This window comes from Sander vitreus, chromosome 20 (assembly GCF_031162955.1).
Source record: "Sander vitreus isolate 19-12246 chromosome 20, sanVit1, whole genome shotgun sequence".
NCBI classification, from domain to species: Eukaryota; Metazoa; Chordata; class Actinopteri; order Perciformes; family Percidae; genus Sander; species Sander vitreus.
The window spans coordinates 3,536,214-3,549,232 of record NC_135874.1 but is presented as its reverse complement, the minus strand read 5'-3'; the positions used below and the strand labels follow the sequence as shown (position 1 = coordinate 3,549,232).

Genomic DNA, 13,019 nt, shown 5'->3' with positions numbered 1-13,019 from the left:
GGAGAGAAAGAAATCCTCACCCTCACCTCCCCTCTTCCTCAGGCCGGCGCTCTTGGTGTCCGGTCCCGCCTTGGACTCTGCGTCTTTGGGCAGCTCTCCAAGCAGGTCCAGCTGTGCCTCCTGGTTCTCTTTGCTCTCCCCGCCGTCATGGCTGTTCTCAGACTTTCTCTCCATGCCATCCCTCTTCTTCTCCTTCTCTCTGCGTGAGGAGGGAGGCTTCTTCCCGTTGTTGTTGAGGACATTTTGTTGCTGCTGGAAGATTGAGAGGCCCGCTTTTAATTGCACTGGTGAAACGTCATGTGGCCTTCTTATCTTTACACATTTTTTTTTTTCCTTTTTAAAATTTGGTTTGCATCTGCTTGTTCTGTGTCCTTTGTTGCTTTGTCAAAAAAAAAAAAAAAAAAAAAAACACACATTTTGGGTCCGAGTTGCAATTAATCGAAATTATCATTATAACTAATGATCACAAAAAAAGAATAATCAGGAAAAACTATTATTTTGTACATAAAGTAAATTCATATTTTTAATTGTGTTCTGAATGAGAAACAAAAATGTTCAAATGAGAAAAGGGAAAATTCAAAGCTCAGTGTTTTCACTGTTGATTAACTGTTTCACTGGTTTTTTTTAAGTTTAATAATTGCAACATCTTTCCAAAAGTCAGTGATAATCATGTTATATAATCGTGATTTTAATATTGACCAAAATAATTGTGAGGTTTTTTTTTTTTAAATAAAAAAGCAGCCCTAGTTCAGGCTCTTGATGCACGGATTAAACTCGTACTTGGACAGCAAATTAAAAAAGGACTTCAAGACACAGTACAGGACACTGAGGTCAAACCAATCAGCGTTTAACAATAAAACATAACTAAATAAAAAAGGATTTTAAAATAACGTATCCCCTTTGCTTTGCCTGAAGAACATGTTCCTGAAAGTTCCCCAGATTTACTGTACGTGAAATTGATTGGGCACTGAGCTAATCAAATTTGGACTCAAACTGTTTTGACAATGCAACCCAAATCTTGGGGCGACCTCTAGCTCACCCAGTAAGAGTGTGCGCCCCATTGCAGGCCTTTGCAGCGGCCCGGGTTCGAATCTGACCTGCGGCCCTTTACTGCATGTCATCCCCCATCTCTCTCCCACCTTTCCCGTCTATCCACTGTCACTATTAAATAAAAGGGAAAAGCCCCAACACATTATCCCAAATCTTAAACATTGCAACATGTTTTTAGTGCTACATCTAGTGAGCAGAAATATGAAAAGCTCTTCTGTAATCCAACCAGCAGAACATAAGCACAAGATGTTGCCTTCAATATGAACACACTTGTCATACCTCTTTGGCCAGTTCACCAGGTGTGGGCCAGTTAGTGATATCGCTGAAGTCACTTGACTGCAAAAATTGAGAAGGAAAAAAGCAACAACATTAACAACAAATCATCAATTCAACATTCTCAAGGTAAACACTGTCACAGGGACTCCTTTTGTTGATTTTAACATTGTGTGTGGGTCAGGTGGAGTCTGGAGGAAAAGGAGGTCAGTGCTCCGTCTGTGAGCAATCTGCAAACATCTACGAAAAAACAGGCCGAGTTTCCACCTCTGCGAATGTTGGAAAAAAGGACAGCCTGATATGAGATCAAGGTTAGACGGACAAGGGTTAGGACTACACCCAGAAACAGCTGTTCTTTATCCATTTTAATGTTTCTGTCATATTTTTTTTAGCATGTCTCAATGTTGTCGACAAGCTGGATTTAAACGGTAACTTCGGTATTTTGCAACCTTCAATTAGTCCAGTATTGAGCAAGACTGCTGCAGCCGCGATACAGGCTGCGGTGTAACCAGCAGTCTAAGTCTCTGACAACATTATGGAAAAGATCCCTACAGAGAAAGACCTTTTTGTTAAAGAGTCAATGTAATGTAATAATAAAAGTCAGATCCTTTTTGTTTAACATGAAACAGCCCCGAAATCGCCATTGCCAAATTCACCAGACTCCATTTAAATAAACAGTACTTTTAGCGTGTATAGAGCCAGCGTATTTCCACATGTAAATGGGTGAATTAAGGGTTTATTTCAAACAAACCAGAGTGGCGATTGTTGTTTTACAATGATAAAATTACTGTTTACATGGAGTCTGGTGGGTTTGGCGATGACGATGTTGGAAACAAAAAATCGTTCTCTTTAACATAAAAGGTCGACCTCTTAGGGATCCTTTCCATAATGTTGTCACACACTTACAATATTAATCTGAGCCTGGTTGTGGCAAACACAGCACTTTTAGTGGACGGAAATTGAAGGTGCACAATTGCCCTATTAACTTAAATTGCAGCTTGTTTCGCCGCTGGTCTTGCTTAATACTGGACCAATTTCAAAATGTTTTGCTCCCATCAATCACTTAACCCTTGTGTTGTCCTCCACATTGAAAACTTTTTTCAATGTTTTTTTTTCCCCCCAATACCAAAGTTACCCTTTAAAGCTATAAGGGGCTTTCCGACCGGAGGGTTTTTTGCAGTTTTTAGAACTAAACGTTCCGTCGTGTTCCGACAGAAAAAATTTGGGGATTTTTAGGTTCCCCTGGCCTCAGTAGCGTACTTTTTTAGCTCCTACTTCAGAGCAGGGTCTTTTCCCTTTTCCCCTTTGTGTACTTGATTGGTCGAAATTATAAGTCACGCCCACTGCCAACTCGGAAACTTGCAGACAGAGCAACAACGGGACATTTTAAACAATTTTCACCATCTTATGCATCATTAAATTCACTTCTGACAACGTTTTAGGCGAGAAATTAACTGTTTAGATTTCGAATATAGGCAGTCTTGCGAAAATTGATGCCGAATTGACAATTTGCTTCAAAGTTTTCGGAGTTCAGAAGCTCCATCAAGTGAGGCGACAGCCAGCAAGCACCTGCCCCGGCTTCTAGCTCGTCGCTCGGCCAGTCATGCTCAGACACCTCGCGGTAAGCTGGAGGTCTCTCGGACCCCTCTCGTAAATAAGAGGCTTTTATTTCGCCGTTGACGGTTCGTTTGTTTAAATATCACAACACATGTCCATCATAAGATTAACGGGAACCTGTGGTTAACTGTCTTTTCGGAGTTAAACTCCACAAGCGTGTCCTGCGGCTCACCGGCAAACACCGTTGCAGTGCTTGGTCACTCCCTTACCCCTCCTTCCAGTCCCATATGGCCACTTGGCCAGTGGGAATGCAAACGGAAACATTTTTTTTGGGGGAAGAGTAGTTCTTAGAACTGCTTAGAAGTGTACTTTTCCTCTAAAAAGTACAAGTACTATCCGGTCGGAAAGCACCTATAGTGCGTAGTTTCTGTCTCCCCCCCCCATGAGGAATTCTAAGTAATGACAAAAAAAAAAAACTGTCGACGCATCCACATGATACAAGCCTTCTGTGACAGAAGGGCCCCCCCCTCAGTTGCTAGTAGCCGAGGAGGACACGGAGGATTAAAAACACGATGGACTCTTCAGAAGAGGTGATTATCTTCACCCGCCATGCCACAATCTTCTGAATATAGTCATACTGAGAAATCCAGAGAGAGTTGTGTGGAGCTGATAGTCTTAATTAGCTTTGTAGTGACTCACTTGGCAACGGCTTGAATGTGACGGACGTTCATTAATATCAAAAAGTTACACACTAAAGCTTTAAAACTAACAGAACTAGTTATTAAGTTTTGGTTTCACACATCTAAAGAATTTGGTCTCATTTAAAACATCACAATATATACAGTATTTATACCAAAAACATCCATCTTAATGTTGTGGTAATGATTATAATCATATCGGCCCCGAGTACAGTGCAGCTTTAGTGTAACCCGTCACACTTTGACCATGAAAAATGGTTGCATTCTGGGTCAGCAGGGTGCAATTCATTCAAAAATTCACTTTACGTGTTGAGGTAAGACCAAGGTTAGTGAGTCATGAAAAATAATTACCAGCCAGTACATAAACTGTAGCAGAGAGCCACAGAGCTGAATCACTTCCTGTTTCAAAATCATCATTACCTGTTTGAAGTGAATAAGCGGTGTTCATTCAAATTCATTTTAAATCAACTGCAGTGGGAAAACTGGTTGGAAAAGCAAACAAAAAACCCGACTTAAACCAGCTAATGTTTGGCCACTGGCAGATGTCAAGTTCACAAGTTTGCATCTCATTGCCTGGCAGAAAGCAACAGTGCTGAAATTTGAAACACCAACAAACATTTGGGTTTATTTACAGGTAAGATTAGCACTCCCTCGAAAATGAGATGCTACATCTCAAGGGGCTATCCATCCAATAAATGCAAAAGCAGGAACGCTCAAACACGTCACGTATGACTTGTAATTCATTTTGACTAAAAGAGGTATTAAAATGCATCAACTTACATACATTTACACATAAACACACATTAAACAACAGAACAAAGTGGCAACACATGCTGATTATTCTGTGTTGCTTTGGGATTCATTATCAAGATATATAAGACCTAATGGAGAAACTTTGGAAGCTTTAAAAAAAAAGAAGAAAAAAAAAGTCAAGTTAATTTACCTTGCTGGATTTTCTCGTTCTGGGCTTGCTGGCACGGACAACTTTCAGAGCATTTTGTTGATCTGCAGATAGAGAATCAATAAGTGAAAGGGACATAATCATACTTGACAAGACAAAGTGTTTTAATCCCTTTTTAACAACCCCAGAGAACAGGCTATCAGCCTGGAGAGTGCTCAACACTGGAGTTAAGAAGTCTAGTCTGTTCAGCTATGCAGCATTGGGAGGATTTCTGTCAGTACAGAATGCATAAATACCCTCCCTTCCCAACGGGGGACTGAGCGACCAAACTAGTTGAGAGTGTTGTGTTTACAGCCAGCGGCGGTATGTGGCTGCGTCTCCCCCGGCAGCCGCATGCTGGGAGTGGCCTGCTGCAGCCTGACAGTGCCTATCGCTCGGCAGAGGATGGTCGGGTTGATAAGAGCCGCAGGGCCGAGGCTTCAACATGAATGGGTGTATCCTTACTGAGCCTGCAGGCTTCCACCCTCAGAGCTGGTTGTACAGTAGCACATGTAAAACGATGCCTGTGCTCTCGTCAGAGTCGAAATATAGCTCCCTGTGGACGCTCTGTGCTCTGACACACACTCACAACTCAAACTCAGTTTGACTGTCTGACTTCAACAAAGCTGCTGCTTTATTTCTCTCACATACATACATACATACATACATCTCTCCATGGGAATGAATCAGTAATCTTATCAATGCATTCTTACATGTGAAGTGAGCCATCTTGTTCCTTTCAACATTTGAACAGGCACTGAAATGATTAGCTGATTAATCAGGTAGCTGATCAGAAAGTTAATCAATCACATTCTGATAGCTGTTAGTGCATGTTTAAAAGGGATACTCCACCACTTTAGTATTAAACTTCCAATGAAGACCAAGGGGCTTATAAGAGAGGGATTTAAAATAGATTAGTTCTAATTGAAGCAGGTCAAGATCGCTTGAAAAAGCACTGAATCCTACATTTCCCATAATGCAAGCGTGTCTTCCATTACACCCTCCCTGCCTGATAAACATACACATCTTTCAAACTCCACATACCCCAAGTTGGTAACGTAGACTTAACTTGGATAACCCCGATGACATCACTATGACATAGTGCAGTAGTACTCTGTATGACAAAGGAATTTCATGTGTGAAATCAGCAAAGTATCCCTTTAAAAATTGTGTTAGTCGTCAAGTAAAAATACTAATCCTGTTCTAGTTAAAGATTTACATATCCTAGTAGTTGTTTATTTTTCATGTTAAACATTTATTAGCAACAATTTTGATAATCCATTATTTCTTTAAGTCATTTTATTGGTGCCGGCTTCTCAAATAGGATTTTTTTCTGCATATACATCCGTTTCATATAATTGTAAAGCTAATATATTTGTCTTTGAACTGTTGGTCGGACAAAACAAGTGATTTGGGATTCTAAAAAATTCCGACAGGCATTTTTCTGGAGCTGAAACGATTAAGTTGAATAATTGGGACAATGGGAGAAGAAAAAAAAAATAAAAATCAGCAACTATTACGATTATGATGAATTAATTGTCATCAAACAAGACATCTGATGGCATTATCTTGGGCTTCAGAACATTCTGATGGCATTTGTCACTATTTCATATTTATACCTAGAAAATAATCAGCAGATATATAAATCTGCTACTTATATACCGTTAGTTGCAGCCATAAGCAACAATTCAATTCAACTTAATTTCAGACACACAGGTCCATATCAGTATGAAACAATTAGTATTACAAAAAAAGTATTACTACAATTATGATAATCAATGGTTTATTGGTTAATGGTTAACATTAGCAAAAAGGGCAGATAAAGCAAAACATTTTGAAGGCTTCGCCTTGGGCATCGAGAACTTATGGGCATTTTGTATTTTAACAAACAATCAACTATGCATAAAAACATTTATTTGAATGACTAACTGTTTAAATTGTTGTCATCAACTTTGAGCTGCATTTCATGTATCAAAAGGAGAGAGCAATATTAATTGATTGATTAATTAACTGATGCATTACTAATATACTAATTAGATTCACCCAAAGTAAAATTACTAATACAACACAGTAAAAAATACTCTGTTACAAGTAAAAGCCCTACAAATAGAATGTAACCCTAACTTAGGGCCTAATTATATAAAAAAAATTATAAAACTTGTGGGAACATAGGGCTGACCCCTAGGCCTGTATATTGTTGGGTATATTAAATTTATAATAACATATAACCATGTGTTTTGTGTGCAAAAATCTTAATGTGTGAAGTAACTAAAGCTGTCAGATTAATGTGGTGGAGTAAAAAGTACAATATTTCTCTCTAATGTAGCGGAGTAGAAGTAGAAAGTGGCATGAAAAGAAGAGACTCAAGTAAAGTACCTCAAAGTTGTACTTAAGTACAGTACTTGAGTAAATGTACTTTAGTCACATTCCACCACTGCTGATGGCAGCATGTAGAGCCCAATAGTTTCTGTGATAATAACAGAATCATGGACGGAATTGCAAAATTGAGAATTTAAAAAAGCTCAGATTCCGTAGGGTTCTACATTAAGTCAGTGCTAAAAGCTAACTGGAGATTTAAAAATATGACTACGTCTAAGTTTATAACCGAGTCGCCCCACTGTAACTGTAGTTAACAAGTCTAAAATACATTACATGTGTACTTAAGTATAGTACTTGAGTAAAGTACTTAGTTACATTCCACCACTGAATATAACCATTAGTTCACACCCATAACCTACTTGAACTCTCCCACCTGTCCAGCCACCTTGTTCCCATACTTTGACTAGTGACAGTGGAAAGCAGAAGGCTGGTGGGAGGAACTGCAGGCAGCCAGGCCATTGGGCATGCAAAACGTGTCTTTACAGCAGCAGCAGTTAGCCTGGCTGTCTTAGCTTCTTTTTTTAATATATACACCCAAGAAAGCACAAACATGAGGCTGACTTTGGGCTCAGTTTGTTCTTCTTCATGTGCTGCATTAAACCAACATTAACCTCATCTCTCACTGGTATTTCCCGTTGTTAGTCGCTAAGTTTCAGGCAAAAAGAAGTAGCAGTTGTCAGCAATCAACACGTGGTGCTCCGGAGCAACCCGAGCACAGGAGGGGGGGATGGGGCAAATATGCCACTAGTACCAACACCTCTTGACATTCAACTTTAAACACTCCTTTCAACCATTTAAAAAAGGTCAAATTAGGTATGACAGAGATTAAAGTGGATTTCCGTGCAGTGAGCTGTCAAAATGCTGCAACAACGTGCTCAGACTGCTGCTGGTTGAGCTGTAACGTTAACCATATTGTCACAGTTCAGTCACTGTTCTGCTTTATTGAGTAGGAATTAACTGACCTTTCTCTTGGGAGCTGGAGTTGATATTGTTGCTCGGCACCCTGCCCGTTGTCCTCTTAGTCCAGGGGTTGACTTTCGGCGGAGGAGCTTCAACAACTTTCCTCTTCACCGCCTCGACAGCCGAGTCAGCATTGCTGCTTTGGTCATTTTCTTTATCGTTTTCTTTGCATTTCTTGTGCGTGTCCGTCGGACTCTTCGCTGCCTCCGAGCTGTGGTCGTCTGCTAGCTGCTTTCCCGAGCCTTTCTGTGGCTTTTCTTCTTGAGCCCCCTCAGACTTGTTTTGGTTCTTCTCCTCCGCTCCGCCGGAGCTGGCCGCTGTCAAACCCGAGCCAACCTGACTACACTCAATCTCTGTGGACATCCTGCTAGTTTCCTAACAGAGCACAGTTTTAAATCCAGTGTGAATATTTGGTCCTTACTCTCTTATCCCAGGGAAAATTCGTGAAAAGCTCAGAGGGAGACCACATCCACAACTTCGGGTAAACAACTTTTGGGCTGGACCTCGATAGCCAGCTAGCCAAGTAGCTCCTGAAGCTAACTGTTAGCTAGCTAGCTAGCGACCATGCAGAAGTCAGCGAGCTAAATGTTGTCTTCCGCCCCGATCGAGTGTTTCATATCCACAAGTAGTTACCTCAGAGTCTGTAGGCAGTCACCATGTAAACTACACACGCTGAGTATGTCCCCCTGCGAGTTTTCTCTGACTTTAGAAAAAAAACCAAACTACTACAGCGACCTCCTCGCTGTGTCTCTGGTTCCAACTCCACGCTACCAGCTAAGAGCTCGTGTAGCCAGCTGCTGTCTGCCTGTAAACAGTGACTCTGCTGCCCTCGGCGGCCACGCGGAGGTACTGCAACACATATATTTAACTTTAAAGGTATATTAAGCAATGTTAATCCAATACACCTTTTGTCAAATTAACTAAAAGTAGCAATACAACACTGTAAAATACTCTGTTACAAGTACAAGTCCTGTGTTCAACCTATTACTTAAGTAAAAGTAAGTAGTTATTATACACAAAATGTGCTTATAGTAGCTATAGTGCAGAATAGCCTATATCAGAATAATGTATATAATATCACTGGATTATGATTAGTGAAGCATTAATGTGTAAGTGTCACTAATGTTGGTGCTGGTAAAGGTGGGGCTTATTTGAAGTACTTTATATACCACTGGCTTGCCTATTCCATAATAATACATCACAATGCATAAGCTGATTTATATTTTGTATTAATAATCTGAATCTGTAAAGTAACTAAAGGTATTAAATAAATGTAGTGGAGTAAAGTACAATATTTCCCTCTGAGATTTAGTTGAGTAGAAGTAGAAAGCAGCATAAAATTGTACCTCAAAATTGTACTTAAGTACAGTACTTGAGTAAATGTACTCACCCATATTACCATGTCACTTTCCACCACTGCATTAGTGCCATTGCACAAATGTACCAATGTCTAAATGATGTTATAATTTTGGATTATCTGACAGTAATGACTAAGCGCTAGACAGCTACATTTCAGTTTGGAGTTTATCCAAATCAGAGCATTTGTAAATCAGACCACAGAATATTCAAATGACATGTTTATCACTGTGCTGTCATCTCCCTGTTTAGACAGATACACAGTTCAATACTAAATATATACACAAAAACATTTTCAAGACATAACGGGACAAAATCAGAGCTTAATATTTGTCTTTTTGCACTCAGTGACATCACAACTTGACATGACTGTGTATGCATTGACATTTAGGTGAAAGAGTGTGTGACAGCTGGATCCATTAAATCTGTTGCTGTTTAAGTCATTGTCAACGTGAAAGCAAATGTACCAGACACATAAACATGGCCCAAAGAAGTCAGTACAGTGATATAACCAGCAAATGTCTGCAAAGGTTAGCAGGAGGATGGAGTTATTCTGAACAGTCTATAAACAACAAGGTAAAAAGTTACAATTTAAAGCAACACTAGAGAACTTTTCCCACTTCGGTCCCCTTACAGGTTGTCTCATTGGAACTACAGCTCCCACTTCGGTCCCCTTACAGGAGAGGAGACATATACAGTCTGTTGGTTCATTTCATATTTTGCTCCACTTTGTCTATTTGCGTTTGTAGATTTCTCCCAAGGGTATTATAGGATGCTGAGGATTTGATTAGATATTGTGTCTGTAAAATGGTTTCCAAAATAAATGTATGGAATTTTACAATACGTATCTATCTTTAAAGGCTGTTTTCTTAAAATAAGTTTGTTCTCATACACTGAGCCAGAAATCTCCACTTCAGTAGCACTTACATAGACCAAACGTTTACAGTTTCATTCCTATCTGTATTCTGACGCATTTTACAGAGGGGGTTGTTCAGATGTCATTCAGAGCCTGACTTATACAACATTCTATTCCTAAAAATGTGGTGAACGTGTATTTTATATGGCTGTTGACAGTATTTTCTGATTTATGGAGCGATAAAAAGATTCCCTCTGCCAAAACCTTTTGACTCTAACATGTCAACAAAATGAAACAAGAATGTTGAACCTGGCTTTATCCAATGTTTATATTTCGGTTCTAGAAATGTATGCAAATTAGCACATAGATAAGATAATGCCTCATTTGCATAACATTTTAGAAAACTTGTAATACAAAAAAAGAATTGTCTTAATGTAAGTAATCAACTGGGGGAGTTTCATTGTGATATTACATTGTTAGTTAAAATGAGTTTCCCGAGTGTATGTGTTTTTAGGAGCGGTGGTTCCAGTCTATCCAGGCAGTGTTAGTGCCTTGCTTGTTAAACTACAGATAATTAAACACAAAGAGCAGAGACATCAGCGTCATGGAGAAATGTTTCAGCGTCGGTGCAGACGACTCAACTCGGGGTCTGGTGTAGATGTAAGGATGCTCCTGGACAAAAGGTAAGACAAAAATGTGCTTACAGGAACTGAATTATCTACAAACACAAATCTCTTCAGCATGTCAGTCGTGTTGTACCTTTGCTGGGCAGATGAGTTTTATTGGCTATGAAAATGTCTTTATCGTCTCCTTCCCTCCGACAGGCTGGAACTGGGGAAACATTTAGTTTAATTTTAAGGATTAATATTTAAAAAAAAAAAAAAAAAGTTTATGTACAGTAGATGTAGAAAATCTGAGTTTTTTTTTTTTTTTATCCTTTTCTGCCAGTTAAGATGTGTAAAGTCAGTGATAACATATTTCTATATTTTGTTAGGCAACTCTAAATGCATTACACTGAATATTTGATCAATTCCAAACCCAGTTAAGTCACTATTTTTATTCAAACTATTGATACAAATATCAATATATGTGTCTATATGTGACCGCAGATGAAATTCAATGGCCATTTCGACCAGACCTTTTCACAGATGTAAACATAAACATTCTAAATGGACCCAAGTTGATTTCCTGTTGCAGTGTATTGTGACAACTGACAGGATGTTAACAAGGGGCCAGGCTGTTGCCTATAGAATTCCATTGAAAAGGTCTATAGACAGAAACCCTGACCTTATCTAAACCAAACCTTTAGCTAATAAAACCCATCGTTAACAGTTATATAAACATAATAAAACTTTAAACAAACAAAAAAAGACTCCTCCACCATGTTGTTCCACAGTCCCTTTGCCAGCTCCTCATGTCCCTTAATAATGAAGTGGAAACAATCTGCTGTGAAGAAGCTCTCATCAATCGTCCCGTCCTGAAGTTACAGTAAGAGAGAAAACATTCAAACACGTGCATTGTGTGTGTGTGTGTGTGTGTGTGTGTGTGTGTCTGTCTGTGTGTGTGTCTGTCTGTCTGTCTGTGTGCATGTCTCTGTCTGTCTGTCTGTCTGTGTGCGTGTCTCTGTCTGTCTGTCTGTGTGTGTGCGTGTCTCTGTCTGTCTGTCTGTGTGTGTGCGTGTCTCTGTCTGTCTGTCTGTGTGCGTGTCTCTGTCTGTCTGTCTGTGTGTGTGCGTGTCTCTGTCTGTCTGTGTCTGTGTGTGTGTGTGTGTGTGTGTGTGTGTGTGTGTGGCTGTCTGTGTGTCTGTCTGTGTGTGTGTCTGTCTGTCTGTCTGTGTGCATGTCTCTGTCTGTCTGTCTGTGTGCGTGTCTCTGTCTGTCTGTCTGTGTGTGTGCGTGTCTCTGTCTGTCTGTCTGTGTGTGTGCGTGTCTCTGTCTGTGTGCATGTCTCTGTCTGTCTGTGTGTGTGTGTGTCTCTGTCTGTCTGTCTGTGTGTGTGCGTGTCTCTGTCTGTCTGTCTGTGTGTGTGCGTGTCTCTGTCTGTCTGTCTGTGTGTGTGTGTGTGTGTGTGTGTGTGTCTGTGTGTGTGTGTGTGTGTGTGTGTGTGTGTGTGTGTGTGTGTGTGTGTGTGTGTGTGTGTGTGTGTTTGTGTGTCTCTCTCTGTCTGTGTGTCTCTGTCTGTCTATGTGTGTGTGCGTGCGTGCATGTCTCTCTCTCTGTCTGTGTGTGTGTGTGTGTGTGTGTGTGTGTGTGAGAGAGAGAGACTTACAGGAAGTCTTGGAGCTCCTGCGTTTTCTAAATAAGGCTTTTTGAAGAAACGCTCGCCGTGCAGAAGCTTCTCTAGTCTCCTCTATAAACAAGGGAAGTATAAACCCCGTGAGCACGTCAAAGACTGCTATACTGCACATCACCATTATGTTTGTTGTGGGTAGAACAGTGGATAGAATGGAGAGTTGACGCAGCATTTTTTTACACATAAATGGCATTTTTAGGAATGTCAGTGTGGACAGTTGAATCATCTTGTTCAAGAACACATTCACTCACCTGGAACTGAGTGTTAATCTCAACCAGCTCCTTCAGCTCGGTGGAGTTTTCTTCAGGCTGGACGAGGCACGAGCAGATGATCAGATTATCACACTACTGGATTATCAGATTATCAGATCAATTATGATTTGTAATCCTAATCTGAAACCCCTGTTTAGTCACTGCTTTACATCAGTGTATCAGTGGGATTTAGTCTGGAGATTTGGGGATTTTTGAAAATGAGCAGATTATATAAATCGTATCATGTTTTAATGCAAATTCTCTTTAAAGGGTAATTCAAATTTCCTGATACTTTTGGTTTATTCTGATCAAATCAAGGTACATAAATACATGTTTAACTCAATAAATAATAAGTATTGGAACATCAAGTATTCTCAAGTAGAATAAAAGTTTGGTATGCATCTAAA

At 39.9% G+C, this 13,019-nt stretch overlaps 1 protein-coding gene and 1 long non-coding RNA gene across 7 annotated transcripts in view; both read right to left on the bottom strand.

Moving 5' to 3' along the window:
- larp1b (La ribonucleoprotein 1B) overlaps positions 1-8,665 on the bottom strand; it is a 36,243-nt gene extending 27,578 nt beyond the window's left edge. For 3 of the 6 annotated variants that reach the window (XM_078278388.1, XM_078278389.1, XM_078278390.1), the window contains exons 1-4: positions 7,860-8,665; positions 4,522-4,583; positions 1,330-1,386; positions 21-252 (exon numbers count right to left, since the gene is read on the bottom strand). In XM_078278388.1, the coding sequence (XP_078134514.1) occupies positions 21-252; positions 1,330-1,386; positions 4,522-4,583; positions 7,860-8,220 (712 nt within the window). In that variant the 5' untranslated portion in view covers positions 8,221-8,665. The remainder of the gene's footprint in view (positions 1-20; positions 253-1,329; positions 1,387-4,521; positions 4,584-7,859) is intronic. The other 3 variants (XM_078278391.1, XM_078278392.1, XM_078278394.1) reach the window with 3 other exon arrangements.
- A 1,269-nt stretch (positions 8,666-9,934) lies between these two features.
- On the bottom strand, positions 9,935-12,671 carry LOC144535387 (uncharacterized). Its single transcript, XR_013503663.1, has 4 exons — positions 12,613-12,671; positions 11,451-11,546; positions 10,829-10,900; positions 9,935-10,741 (listed from the first exon to the last, which is right to left on the bottom strand). It is a non-coding gene; the product is annotated as an uncharacterized LOC144535387 (long non-coding RNA).
- Between the last annotated feature and the right edge of the window lie 348 nt (positions 12,672-13,019).